Source organism: Leptodactylus fuscus, chromosome 11 (assembly GCF_031893055.1).
Source record: "Leptodactylus fuscus isolate aLepFus1 chromosome 11, aLepFus1.hap2, whole genome shotgun sequence".
NCBI lineage: Eukaryota > Metazoa > Chordata > Amphibia > Anura > Leptodactylidae > Leptodactylus > Leptodactylus fuscus.
The window spans coordinates 37,328,475-37,343,921 of NC_134275.1; the positions used below are offsets into that span (position 1 = coordinate 37,328,475).

General features: G+C 41.8%; 1 protein-coding gene across 1 annotated transcript in view; it reads right to left on the bottom strand.

Annotated features, from left to right (window-relative positions):
- COL27A1 (collagen type XXVII alpha 1 chain) overlaps positions 1 to 15,447 on the bottom strand; it is a 219,851-nt gene that overhangs the window by 169,021 nt on the left and 35,383 nt on the right. The window contains exons 5-9 of the mRNA XM_075259238.1: positions 13,416 to 13,469; positions 8,035 to 8,088; positions 6,376 to 6,429; positions 1,293 to 1,337; positions 420 to 473 (exon numbers count right to left, since the gene is read on the bottom strand). Of these exons, the coding sequence (XP_075115339.1) occupies positions 420 to 473; positions 1,293 to 1,337; positions 6,376 to 6,429; positions 8,035 to 8,088; positions 13,416 to 13,469 (261 nt within the window). The remainder of the gene's footprint in view (positions 1 to 419; positions 474 to 1,292; positions 1,338 to 6,375; positions 6,430 to 8,034; positions 8,089 to 13,415; positions 13,470 to 15,447) is intronic.

Here is a 15,447-nt window from a genome sequence, read left to right on the forward strand (position 1 = left end):
GCAATAATCAGTGTGTAATCCCTATGGAAACTACAGTAGAGACAGGCAAGAGCAGAATCAGATTTTTCCAATGAGTATTTCTCATGAGTATTTCTCTTAAAATAAAAAACACCAAGAAGAACACAGTGTGAACCTAGCCTTAGTATTTTATATTCAGATGTAATGTACCCTCAGATGAATTGTGGACTGGCACACAAGGAATTTCTAAACTAATAAACAAGAAACAAAGGCAGAAATCTCATTCCTTGAGACTCAAGTTATATTAAAACTGAATGAATCTATTTTTTAACATTGATTTTTAAAAAAAAAAAAAAAAGAAGAAAAAAAACATATCTATATACAAAACTACATGCATATCTACCTATCACCCAGAACCCTGCAGAGAGAACCTGCTCACAGCATGGTAAGATTTACTGCACCTGCCTGCCAGGATAACCTTTGGCCCCTGGACTTCCTTCTGGCCCTTGTTCACCCTGCAAGAAAAATGAAGAGCAGCTTCATGAATACTCATTGGTTATTAAAATGGCACTTTAACCCTTTGAATGTCACAGAATCAGCCAGATCCTATGCCAGCTCCTAAGCCAAATGACTGAAATGAGATGAGTTCCTTTAAGGTGTCAGCTAAATCTTTATCTATAACACATGGAACAGTTTGGGGGCCTTCGCTCTCTGCCAAGAGGCTTTAAAGAGTCAATGGCCTCTCTTGAAACAACCCTACTATTCATTTCCATCCCTGCGCAGCCGAACTTATCCAAACAAGAAGGGGGGAGTGCGGGGAACAAGAGGGTTACAGTGTGCGCATTAATCCTGTCACTGGCTAGTGGTGCAGAGGAACTGGAAGGGTTAATGAATGGATTAGGGATAACACTGAGTGCTGGCGATTTCCACTAACGTCACGTTAAAAAGACACACATTTATTCTGTATAACTCTGAAAATATTCCTGGCTGTCATTATCAGAGTACTCCAGGGACAGGATAGACAGACTCCTGCGAAGGAAGCGGCCGCTCATGACAGATCAGGTAGTAAAAGATTCTTAAGAGACTACTCTGCATGGGATTAGGAGCCATACATTAAGATACTAGAAACTACTTTTATGACCTGGGTACTAAGAAATCCCAAATCCGCCAGAGGAGTCGTATTTTTAGGTCATGACCATCTCAAGAAAGTTTTTTGTTTTTTTTTACTCTGTAAAATTGAGTTTTCTCTCACGAAAACTCCTTGTCACCTGTATTAAATAGCTGAGAAACAAAGGCACTGTGACTGTCATTTACACGGAGGACGCCCATCTTACCGGTTCACCAGGATGACCTTGGGGTCCGGGATAACCCTTCTGTCCCTAAAAAGAAGCAAGGTCATATAAGTAGTCAATAAGAAGTCACGAAAAGTTCTTGATAAATTCTTGATCAGTGATTCTAAATCTTATTACTTCAAGGGGACACGTCTTCCTAAATCTGCATAATCCTTCAATTACTATATAATGGAGAATAATGGCTTTTTGACCCAACTGATGTAACAATCCTTCGCCATATACAAGACCCCAAAGGTGAAAATCTTGACTATGTCTCACAAGTGTACAAGTCACAAAGTATCAGAAGTTTCTTGGCACCTGTGCAAGCAGGTCATGATCAGGACGTGGCAGCCATTTTGAATAATAGACCAATATACATATGCAGATTCTACATGAAATTAGTGAGGCACAAAGTCCTCTCTTCATGTTTATACTCAATGTAAAGACAGCTGCTGTCCTGTACTAGCTAAGATTGAAGGGGTTTTTCAGTGATCTATCGTCAATATCAGGTCCTCAGTGTCAGAAACCTGAGAGTCTGACACCCAACAACCCGTCTGACCATCTGACTTAAGTGTCAGCGGTGCTTGGATTGGTCACTTACAATTTCCAGTTCGTGTGAAGTCATCATGTTCATTGGTCACGTGGCCTGTTTACAGCAGAGTCCCATTCAAGCAAATGAAGCTGAGCTCAAGTACACAGCACTGATACATACAGCACTGTGCTTGGTAAGTGAATAGATCGCAGCACTCGTCTGAATGCTGCAGCCTCTTCAACATGTTGATCAGTGGGGGTGTTGGATATGACAACAATCATGAGCTCCATTCAGCTCTCTGGGACTGACAGAGTTCAGTAAAAGCTGGTGTATTATACTCAATCACATCCAGTTTCCCAAGTAATCCATTCTATATGCTTTGAAAATGCTGTATGTTTTCTATGAAAAAGACAATTGCAGCTTAATAACTTTCTACATTTCTTAACCTCTTTATCAGGGGAGGCCATAAGCAGTAATCATAGTAATCATAATAAATGATAACTACATAAGCTAACATGGCTATTTTACTACAACAGCACAAAGGTTCTCAATTGTTCTACATCACAAAACCACAGACAATCCCTGTGCCACTGTACGGCATTGTATTCTTCCATACAAGCAATATTTCTAGGGGACAATCCATCTATAATATGGCAATTGACAGACAGACCCAAGCTTAATACTCTATGGATAAATTGACCACCAAGTCTTCATCTATTGGACCTAGTACTGTTTGGTCGATGTACAAAGGCCAGGCCAGGGCTACACAGTTAGCTTTCCTAGCTGCTAGGATGGAGATTTAATGTTCAGTACCACTTATATAAGACACAAAATCCATGCAACCCGTCATCTCCAAAGAAGCCATTATTAAGAAGTCTCCCACATGATTTTTCGGACTATAAGACGCACTTTTTTCCCCAAAAATTTTGGGGGAAAGAAGGGTGCGTCTTATAGTCCGAATGTGGCGCCTGGCATCCGCTGTAGTAGAGAGGCGGAAGCCGGTAAGGGATAGACGCCGGGGCCTGAGACATCGCTGCGCTCCTCTGCCCTGCATGAAGCCAGCAGCGGCAGGAGTGATGCTATATACAGTGGAGCGCAGCGATGTCTCAGGCCCGGCACCTGTGCCAGCGTCTATCCCTCCCCGGCATCCGCCTCTCTAGTACAGCGGATGCCAGGTCAGTATCGGTTGGCCCTTCTCCCCCGGGGCCGGTCCCCACCGGCCCCGTACCTCTGAAGTTGCAGGCCGGCTCCTGCGCGGCGATATCGCAGGAGCCGACCTGTTCGGGTGACAGCCGGGAGCCTAATGAGGCTCCCAGGCCTGTCACTGCTGTATTAGTATTGCGGCTGGTCTCTATGACCAGCCGTAATACTAATAGACAGAATGTCCCATAGACGGCAATACAGTTGTATTGCCGTCTATGGGACTTGCAATCAAGTGACCGCAGGTTCAAGCCCCCGGGGGGGAATAAAATAGTAAAAAAAAAAAAAAAAAAAAGCTTTAAAAGTATAAATAAAAGTTCTAAATCACCTCCTGTCCCTAGAAAAAAAATATATATATATATACACATACATATATATATATATATATATATATATATATATATATATATATATATATATATATATCTCATAAACCACCGGGTTTTTTTTCAATACAAGGTGATCTAAGCAATAGATATTCCCCAAAATGGAATAACTCAAAAGTACAGCTGGCCCCGCAAAAAAAAAACACTCTATGCGTCCCCGTACAGCTGCAGGGTCACCTGTCAATGTGGCCTTGCAGCTGTTGCAAAACTACAACTCCCATATATTAAATATTTTACCATTTTTTGCTTCAAAATTTTTTTCCCCTATTTTCCTCCTCTAAAACCTAGGTGCGTCTTATAGTCCGAAAAATACGGTAGGTGTAATCAATTTTTATTAAAGATTTTGAATACAACAGTATAACAGATACAAACATGAAAAGCAAACAAATAAAGAGGGGGACAACATATCCCAAATAACAACAAGGTGGCCACGTAGGGCCATAACGCAAAATGAGAAGGGAAAAAACCCAATAGAGAATCAAAGCCTCACAATAGGCCGCAAATCAAAAAGACAAAAAGGTGAGGACCAAGGCAGAGCCAGAAACGAGGGGTAGACAAAAGGAAAGGGCAAGACAACAGACAAGTAAGAGGGGGAGGAACATAAAAACAGGCGGAGGGCACAAAGACAAAGGGGCGGATTACGAAAAGCAGGGTTCTCCTGACACCAAGGGAGTCAGGAGAACAGGGCTGAAAACTCTGAAGATTCTTGAAACACCACCCACGGCCGCCAGGGGGTCTCGAACTTAGAGGAGTCAGGCAAATCCATAGCCATGAGGTACTCCATTCTACGTATAAGCAGGAATTCCTGCAACCGTTCTAGCAGGGACAGAGGGGTGGGGCTGCGCCAATGGTGGGGGATAACCGTTCTGGCGGCCGTGAGGAAGTGGCGCAAGAGATCGCCCTTAACACTGGAAAGCCTACCAGGGAGGAGGGAGAGAAGAGCAATCTGCGGGGTAGGGGTCAGGATGCGACCAGACACTTTCCCATACAGGGAAAACACGGAAGACCGGAAAGGCTGGATCTCCCTACAATCCCACCAAATGTGGAGGAGGGAACCCTCCGCGATACCATAGAGCTAACAATGGTCAGAAATCGAGGGATAGATTTTGTGAAGGAGGGTGGGACAGCGAAACCATCAGGTCAGTAATTTGTAGTTCTCCCGCATGATTTAATTGTTCCAGGAGGCTTTGTCTACATGTATTACATGCCATCAATGACACCTGTCTGACAACCCAAAACCTAGAGTATCCTACACAAGGGTGCCCAATCCACTCTGCAAATTCTAGTTACTTGTACCAGACTTTCCAATGCAGTAGTCATAGGTAATTATTCTATCTATATTCTATCTACCTGTCATACTGCCCTTCACAAAACTCTGTAAGGTATACAAACATTTCCCCTCTTCCTAGTAGCCCTCACTGGTAATATACCGTATGTGTCTGTGTTGTTTTCTCTCTTGCGTGACATAAACTTCCAAATAAAATACTAATGTAACCCACCATGTGCTCATAATTTTCTACTTGAGCCAAAAACAGCATCTCCAATCAGTAAAGAATTCCCTTATGGATTGTACTTCCCAATGTCCGACAGCCAAGGAATGATATATATGTAATAAATACACAAGATAATCATCCAACTAACAAAGACATACAGCTGATTATGGAAAGCCATGATCGTTCCAAGGTTGTGGACTGTACAGTAATATATTACATGTCACTGGAGGCGCAATACCTGGTAGTCACTGCAGTCACAAGGTAGTGAGTACACAGAGCCAAGAGCTTGTCTCCTCCCCCCTGACTCCCTTGCCAACTCTCCCTGCACTGTTACTTCTATCTTCCGCGTAGGCAGGCTTTCTGGAAATGGGGTTGTCCCAGGATTAAATATTATTATAGAGACATAACAAGATTTTAAATGGAATCATTAAAAAAAAAATGTAAAAGACTTTTATGGTTATGTTGCCCCCTGGTGTTTTTAATATGTCCTCTAAGGGCTAGTCCACACAGAGTTTTTTGGCAGCGGATTTTGAGGTGAAATCTGCCTCAAAATCCGCTGCCAAAAACGGCTCCCATTCACTTCAATGGGAGCCACTCGCTTCTTTTTTCTGCTAGTTAGTTGCATCAGCATTCCGTCGTAGCTAGCTGCGCGGTATGTTCACTCGTGGAATCCATTTTCTGCCATTTGAACATGCCCTAAGAATGACCACGTAATGTGTCCAGTGGCAGTGAGAAGAACCCACTTCTACTGCACAAATCCTTTCTGCCCGTGTATAAAAGAGTCTGGGCAGTGTAAAGGAGCTACTGAGAATGCGTGACTGCATAAGAGAGAATAAAAAGAACACTATGGGACTCAGTAACCAGTATGTGGCAGCCATATCTGAGACTCTGTAGTTAAAAATTATTCCAGTCTACCTCAGTCTAAGATTGGGTTTACATGTTGACACGTAAAACCACATGTATACTGCATCTATACCAATACATGTAACTATACTCTTAGGCTATAGATAAATAGTGACCTTAGACATGTGACAACATACAAGAACCTTGAGACAGAGCATGTGACTTGCTGTTCCCCTGAGGTTGTCCGTCAGTGGTAAATCCCACAGTATATTGCACACATCTTTAGCGTTGGTTAATCTATCTGAGAACAAAAGTACAGGGCCTGGAGAAATACCTGACAGTTTTCTACCCCCAGTCACAAGGATCCTTACATGTTAGGTGGTTGGTCAGTCCTACTGTAATCAGAAGGTTCACCCTACATTTATCTAATGTGTATGGCCAAACAGTCACAAAGACATTCTCTAATCCAGATCCTACAATCCAAGGTAATAGATGGCGACAGATTTCAAGTGCCCACCTGGAAAAGAACTGGTGCTACATCATGGGTTAAGAAAAAAATCACCCAAATAGCACCTCACACATCACCTCTCATTATCTTTTAGAAAATAAAACTGAAAAGAAACACAACTTACCTTTCGACCCAGGGGCCCAGGAACGCCCGTCAGACCAGCCAATCCAGGGTCTCCCTAGAGAAGGAAAACAATAAGTACATTGCTTACAGGAAATGTAAAGCAGGCAGCCATCCTAGACTGATCCAAGAAAAAGATATGTTCCTTATTAATTTCAGCCTCATGGTCTGATATGTTATGTCACTTGGTCTAATGTACAAGAGATTTATATGTCCCACGGAAGTCGGCGGCAGCACCTTACCATTGTTAAAGACAAATGGCTCACTCCTATTAGAGTCAGCATGAAGGAATTCAGCAATGGAATAGGTTGATGGAAAAATCTGAATCCCCCACAGCACCCATCCAGCTTCTTTCTCTTTAGCTTGTAGTCCATTTATACATTGTCAGGAAGGAGTGGGGCACTTGAAACTGTATTATTGGAAGGCTCCCACTGTCACTCCCATGACACTGAACCTGTCATGGTAAACTTGATGTCTAATTTGTAGGCAGCAGGTTACTAAGGAGGGGAAGCTTAGTAGATGGATATATAGCTTTGGGAGAAAGGGATCTACGTAAATTGGTCACTTTTTGATCTAAAATTCTAGCCATTTTGTGACTAGGAGCCCACTCAACAACTGTCAGCATTAACTCTACAAGTCCTTGAGTAGGAATAACCAGGGGTACCTTAAAGAGAGAAAAATCCTTAGCACTGGGTAACTTTTATTACTAATATATACACTAAAACTTCTTTGCAAGGACCAACCAAAATTGCATAAAGGTCTTCTAGAGAGGTGGTCTTCTGAAGGACTATGGCTAGTATGGAAAACCATCACAGAAAATGTGGTTTATGAGGACTCACTCTACCTAGGACACCCAGAGACCTGATTATTGCCTGTGCAGATTGCAGTAGGGAGGATGAAAGTCTTGTTCCTTTACCCGTGCTGTCGTTCTGACTCCAGGTCACATGACTGACTCCACTCTACAGACATACAGCTGGAGTAGAGCAAAGTCAGGCAGAGACAGAGCAGCAGCAGGCAGAGACCAGCGCCCGATGCACTCTGAAAACTTATAATCTGGGATCAATATATATGTTAGTATGAAGGCTTATCCATTGCAGGATAATTTATAACCCATTTTAGTGCCAAATATAGAAGACTTTTAGAAAATGGATGTCAAGTTAAACAGAATTTATTTATTTATATTTTTAAACACAGCTATATACGCATGTGCTCAGTTCCACCTGCTCTATACAATGCTGCCTGCAGATTAATAAAACAATAGGTTTCCTTTAATTCAGTTAATGCCGTTACTCAGCCAATCTCATAATAAATCTATAGTAATATTAAAGGGATTTTCCATTATACCACTTGAATTTCATTTTCATGGAGAAGGTATTCAGAAGGACTTTTGGGCCCCTGTTCTCCTGATTGCTGTTGGTCTTAACAGTTGAAGCCCTAGTGATCTGACACTTATCTCTTGCCTTTAATGACAAAATCCCTTTAAACTGCTGTTTAGGCAATAAACAGTACTGCTAGGTAACCACTTGGTATCAACAGTATACAACAGTATATACTATAAAGTAAAAGGAAATTCTTCTTGGCATTAGCAGGACATGGTGTCACTTCCTGGAAGCGATTGCCAAGGTTTTGACTACATAGCAAAGAGATAAGTTGATGAGAATACCTTTAATCCATTCATGGCTTTTCCTGGAGAGAGGCCAGGATCACCCTTTTGTCCCTGGAAAATACAAGAAATAGAACATTCAACAGAAATAGAAAGAGGAGGAGTGTGAATGACTTTGCTTTATCCACTTGCTGATATATGCTTACATGCCTCAGAATTACATTCTTACTAGTATATATTAATACTATAACAAAGGCTTATTATACTAAAGGCTCGAGAAATGCAACTAGAACGGGAAAAACAGCAACATTACTAGCTCACAGCAGCTTGTTCACACAGTGCAGGTTTGATGCTGTTTAAGGCTAGAACAATAGGACTACTTTGCTTAGTCAACATCAAGTCCAAGACCATGGTCACAGGGAAAGTGCAAATACATGTGACTTGGTGCAACCTAGTATGGCAAGTGACTGGATTTTGTGCAACTTTCATGTAGCATTTGATGGCTAAAACGCAACCTCACTGAAAACCATTAAATGTGATGTCACACGACTGAAGTCGCCTTGTAGCCCTAGCCTTAGAAATCAGGATTACTTTTTTTTTTCCTATGAAAACTCCTCTCCACCCTCCCCAGTTTCAGCAAAGAACCTATTAAAGAGCCCATTTAATAGAGGGAGATATTAAAACTTCCTTCACATATCTTGTCAATAAGAGGGATCACACAGACAAATCTAATTTTTTGTTCAAGCTGAGAAAAGCAGCTGCAGTTTCTAGCACAAACTGAGAAAATGCTCAAAATCGCTGAAAAGGCAAAAAAACGTAAGCATCTACACAGATTACAGGTGTATTACATGCCTTACTGAGCACAATGAGGATACCTGACTTTTGCAATCAGGGTACCTAGGATATCTCTTTAAAGTGAATCTGTCAGCATATTTGAAGGACAGGTTCACTGTACTAGTAGACCAAAGGGCACAGAAATACTGTACATTTGACTAAGAACTACTAAAGAACACACCAGACTTCCGTCCCTCTGTATCCTTCTGTCCACCGCACTAGTGATTGACGGTCATCTCCAGCAGAAGCCTTCCATCAATGACAAGTGGGGCAGGAGGAGGCAAACATGCCCCTATAATATGTTACCCTTAAAAGGATTTATAATATTGATTGCCTATCTGTAGGATAGTCCATAAATATCAGGTCAATGGGGGTCCAACTCATAGCACCACTACCGATCAGCTGTTTTAAGATGCCACAGCGCTCTATATGCAGCGCTCCTGCACAATATAGAGTAGTGATTGTTTGGAGTAATACAGAATTGTGCTTTTCTCTGGCAATACCCAGCACAGCTACTACTATGTGGTATCCTTGAATGAAGAGTGCACAGCGCTTACCCTGACCTACAGGGCCTCTTCAAACAGCTGATTGAAAAATATCTGACCTAAAGAACACCAAAAGCTGTTCTCAGCTGCTGAGACACAGAGAATGGAAGAGGAAGCAGACTGCACTGTTCTCTGAGCAGTAAATGTACAGGGCCATTCATATATTCTCAAGATGATCTGCAGTACCTGGCCTGGCCACTAAACAGAGAACAATGATATCTGCTTCCTACTCCATTCTCTGTATATTAGCTGTTGGGGGTGTCTGAACCCCACCGATCTCATCTTTAGGACAGGTCATCAATATCTTTAGCCCAGAAAACCCCTTTAAGTCAAAGCACTATATAATCTCAGTTCTTATAGTTCTGTCATAGTATAGAGCCACATTTAACAAACAGAATACAGTAACTCACTACAGTCATAGTCACAACTGCCGAAATCAGCTTCTTTTCTTATGAACAGTTTTCGCTCTGGAGTCACTGAGTAAGATATACTGGACGCAAAATGAATAGTGACACCGTCACTTGCCGCATCTGTTCAATAAATCTGTGGACGAATGAAGACTCCAGAGACTTGTGGGAACAGAGAACAAATTGCCAGAGTTCGCAAAACTTTCTATTTCTATCATGGTGTTAGTAGTTAATCACCGATCCATGATCAATTCTTGGCTACCCTTTCGTTTGCCTGCTGCTGTAGACCAAGCAAGCTCGGTGGTGGGTCTGTAACACATCTGAATGATAAGCAAAGCTGTTGTCGGCTCTGCGGGCTGCATTCTCAGCAGGTACGTGCTTATAATCTTTCCAGCTTCCCATAAACGCTCCCAGAGCTTGTTAATTAGCTTTTCTTGGATGAGTCTAAGCAGCAAGAGGCAGAGGATGATTTGACACAGATGCACTATATCTGTGAATGAATGTCAGTGGGCGCTGCCAAGCTCAGATGGGTAATCTCGCCGACTGCTGATATCAGAGCACCGCTGCTTGGCACCTGTCCAAAACTCCAGTCCTCCAGCTTGCTTACTTTTAACCCTACTCCCATAACACAACAGCTTTGCGATCAGAATATATTCTTGACTATTTTAGTCAATGACTTTTTCATACCAATATCACACACGCAGTTGGGACCTTTATTTAAAAGAGACTGGTCCTGGAAACAGATACACTTGAGACTTAAACTCTACAGAAGACAATCAGTCAAGAAAACTTAGCCAAAAGGGTAAAGGTCACCTCCAAAAGATGTCGGACTAACAATCACTCAGCCAAAAACTATTCCTTCAATTCCTCATATGAATGCATGCTCAGCTCAGATGTGCATACATGTGTTTCTAATGGGAAGAGGGGAATAAGCAGCTTTAAGACATCTCTGGTATTTGCCCTCATAGTAGATAAAGCAAGGGCTGGTCCATGTTGAAATTGCCCATTCAAAATAAGTTGTTTCTTTTCTCATCTTTTGTGTTAATGGGATTAACTGTTGTCATATGGCACAATATTTCCTGCCAATGGGCCCCATGGTAAGTTAGTGGGATCCACTGGGTGTCGCGGGTGTCATGCTATAGATCCAGGACAGTGTTGTGGGTTCCATTACAAATGGAAACCACAGTGCTGCTGTGAAATGAATCAGACAAACCAATGGACATGAATCACTTGACAGGTGACCATTTAAAGTCAGTTTTGCTGGAGCCTGCGTTGCCATAATGTCTGTCAAATGTAGAAAAATTTGCGCAATGTCTGATAATTTTTTTTTTTTTTTGTAGATTGTGAGCCCCACATAGAGCTCACAATGTACATGTTTCCCTATCAGTATGTCTTTGGAATATGGGATGGAAATCCATGCAAACATGGGGAGAACATACAAACTCCTTGCAGATGGTTTTTCTGTCCTTGGCGGGATTTGAACACCAGGACTCCAGTGCTGCAAGGCTGCAGTGCTAACCACTGAGCCACCGTGTGGCCCCAATGTCTGATAAATTTGTCCCTTGTGTCCTGAGATGCTCCTCCACTTCCTACAGCCCTCTCCCCATAAGAAGTTAAACTGACAATTTTTGCAACTTTTGAAAAATTGATGAATCTTATATACACACCAGCTCGCCCCCCTCCCCCTCATTATTTACAGAACTTTATTGATTCCCCATGCAATTAATTTTCTGCCTAAGTACTGTAAGGACAAAGACGGGAAAAAAAAAAAAAAGACGACTGTGCTTGTTTCTAGTTCAGAAGCCAATTTATTCAGGAAATTACTGGAAATTATTAAAAGCCTGGACTCGAAAGATCTTCAACACCGGGGATCATTCAAAGCCACACATTAAACAACTGCAATAAAGTTGATATACAGATGGAGCATTTGCCAAATTAACATTCTCCATGCCAAAAAGACTTTTTTTTTTTTTTTTTTAATGCGCGATGGCTTGCTATACAAATTGCATAGTATGACTTTCCATACAAAGTGAAGGGGTGGCAGCATTATATAAATAGCGTCATCGCAAAACAGACTCAAAGTTTGCTACATCTGTACATACATGACTGAAAAGCACACACAATAATAGGAATCCATGCTGATGGCTTCACTTCTTGAACCTGACAACCCTGCGGATCTCTGCCACCTACGCCCCAGGATGGAGGACACAGAAGTGTATTGAGATTTTACTATACGCTATAGCTGGTAGACATTCTGAAGTCTGGCCACCAGCCCTGCTTTATCACACTGATCCCTTCCTGAAATAGACAAGTTATGTCTGCACCAATAATTTATAACCTAAACTTGGCTGCAGGGAGAGTACATTGTGAGGGCTGGGGATGACTGGGAATAGTCTATGGACATGGTAAAGGGGAAAATGTTACAAATGGAGTCTTAGATCTGGCACACACTCACTGACACACACATTACATTGACAGGCACATTCTTGATCAATGGAGCTACTGGAAAGAAGCCAGTGGTTTCCACTAGATGGCGATCTGCACAGACTGGGAGACTTCCATGGTCATACAGGATAGGTCAAACCAGTCTGAAGAATAAGATCCATGCTGTGCATAAATCTATAGAAGGCTAATGTATATCTATATTATTTAGGCCTCTTTAAAGGATTTGCCTGGTTTGGATGGCACCTTTATATATTATAAACTGGGAGACTCTGTTCAGCTGACAGCTATTCCTTCTAACATCCCTATACACATGGATACTCGGTTTGGCCAAATCAGCATGTTTTTCTCAATGGGAAAAGGGTGTGTATACTCTATGAAAGCATGAAGACTTAGGGCCCAGTTCATACTTTGGAAAATGCAGAGGAATTTTAGTCTGAAATTAATCTTCATCACCCCCCGCATTCCGCCAAAGCAGAGCATCGCCTTCTGCCACAGATTAAACCAGGATGAATGGGCCTAAAACAGCGGGCTGCTTATTTATTCAGCGTCCTGCTCCAATGTCTGCCTCCCATTGGGTACAAGGGAAAGACCGAACCAGAATGGAGTCTACCACTGATTTTGAGATAGAATCTGCCTCAAAAGTCAGTGGCAGATTATGCTGTATGAATGGGCCTTACATAGAAAAGTAGCTCATCACCTCACTTAATGTACATTTCTGTTGTTGCTACTATATGTCCAGCTCACAAACACGTGCACACTTGTCTCTTGTATTTTTAGGAATAAATTGTTTCTATCTAGGAGAACAGAAAAGTTCTCATGGACAGAAATCTGAGCAGCTACTTAGAATACAGCAGTTGAGTACAACTGCTGGGGGCCATGAACTGTATTCTAGCCTGGAAACACTGTTCCTATGGGATACCGACGTAAACGTATTTAAATGAATAATAAATAAATACTCACACTTTCCCTGCCAGTATCTATTTTTTGGTCATTCAAAACAAACAAAAAAGGACCTCTCAGCAAATCACTCACAGGACTACAGCAAATGATGGGCTGAGTGGTCATTTTTTGTGTGTTGAGAGTAACCAGGAAACACCTGAATGGGAAAGGAGGTGAAGGCGGCTGTTATAACACAGAGAAAATATATAGTATACACTGTAAATAGATGTTTTTTGCTGCCTTAGATAAGTTTATGACAATAAATACTGACCTTTGGACCTGAGTATCCAGGTGGGCCAGGATTTCCATGAGGGCCAGGAGGACCCTAAAAAGAAAAAAATAGAAAATGTATACACTTTTTAATATCAGGAACAAGAGCAAATACACACATGTGCTAAACTGCAACAATTTCTGACTGGTTACTTTGCTTGAGATCAGATTTCAGTGGTTTTCTGGTATTAGAATAAGAATGGTCTCCGCTGGAGTTACAGCCTGTATCATACTACTGCACAATTCTGCTAGTTATCAAAATGTGTCAACAAGCTTGTAGACAGACAACCTACCAACATCTTAGCCAATTTCCTAAAAGGTTGGGAATAGTTTGACTGTCTAGTACAGTGTCTGGTGTAAACACCGCAGCTTCCAGAATGCAAAACACTAGACTACAACTCCCCTAGTCTAAAGTTGGCCATACATCTATTCTTCCAGAGTCCATTATACGCATGCATGCTTGGCTCAGAAGAACGTTCAGGTATTTTCAAATTGGGAGAGTGGGCAGAAGCCGTTAACAGGCTCCTCTGGCAGTGGCTTATCCCCCCTTCCTTCCCCGACAACAACAGGATGGAGCATGCTGACATCCAACATGTCCCTTTTCCTCCTGGGAAAGGGAAAAGTCAGGAGGCCCCACAAACATTAAATGGTTAACCGATTACCATGAAATTGGTGGGCCGACATAAAGCTAATTGGCATGGCCAGCCTTAAGTGTCATTAGTGAGAAAACTGTTTTATCACCTATCCACAGCAATAAGCAGTGTCTCATTGTTGGAGGGGTCGGACTGGTGGGAGCGCCACCTATCAGAAGAGTGAGTACCTTAGTTATCATGGTAGGGTGCTTGCTCAGCCAACACTTCTATGAGACTTTTAGGATGACCATCTAAATCTGTCTCATAGAAATGAATGAGAGTGTTGACTGAGCATGTGCACTGGATTTACACAGGACTACAAAGAAATATAAAGAAATGTCACTTTCTTGTGTACATCTGCATGCACTAGATCATCTTTCTTCATAATAAAAATTGCACGCAAGGACTACATCCTCTGAGATTTGATTCTCCCCTCACCCTTTTACAATATGTCTGCAGTAAAGTCCAGGGAATAAAACATTGGACATGAACTATGAGAAAACTTTCCAAACCCCACACTCATCCAAGGGAGCTTTCCAATGCTATGAGCGGAGATGAAGACTGAACTGTGAATCCACTACTGACTCATGGCTACAACAGGCCGTTACCAAGGACATATTACACAGCTACATGCTGCAGGAATCCTGCACACATGTGTTAAATATTTCTTCTACCTTATGGCTTCGTAGTAGATTCATTTACAGTACGACAAAGAAGTTTAGTCTATGACTTGGTCTTGGAGACAAAGGAGGACATTTATGCAGGCTAGTTCAAGGGCAAAACAGTAGAGTCACCAATGGCAACTAGTCAGATGCCTGATTTATTACCCAGCCTGCACTAGAAATAAGATGACAACTATAATGTATTGGCACCACCCATGTGTTTACCAGCACTGACATTTATAAATGCCCCTCATTGTGTGAATCAGTGAATTACGACACACAGTTTGCACCATTTAACAAATATGCGATTGAACCTACAGTGTTATTTTGGAATTTTCTATGCATCTGCCAAACTAAATAAGGAGTGAAATCATTTATTCTTATTGATGGTTTATTAATGTTTGTTAATTTGAGGAAATTTCATAGCTGTGGATTAATTTGTGAGATCTGGGCCAAGTCTTATTGTTTGCAACACAATCTTATTATTATTAATGCAACTTTGCTTAATTACGCGCCAATCTATAGGTGAAGCCATTATGTGGCATTCAAAGGAACTGACACTTCCCTTCAGCTATACAGGAGTCAAGTGGAAGGATATCATCTAGCTTAAAAAGATAACCCTCATAATCTGGACAAAATTGATCGACTGCTTTATGCCTAGGCTTGAGGGCTTGGTATGATACATCACCTGATTTGGCATAACCAACTACACAAGTTTTGCATGGAGTGTTCCTCTAAA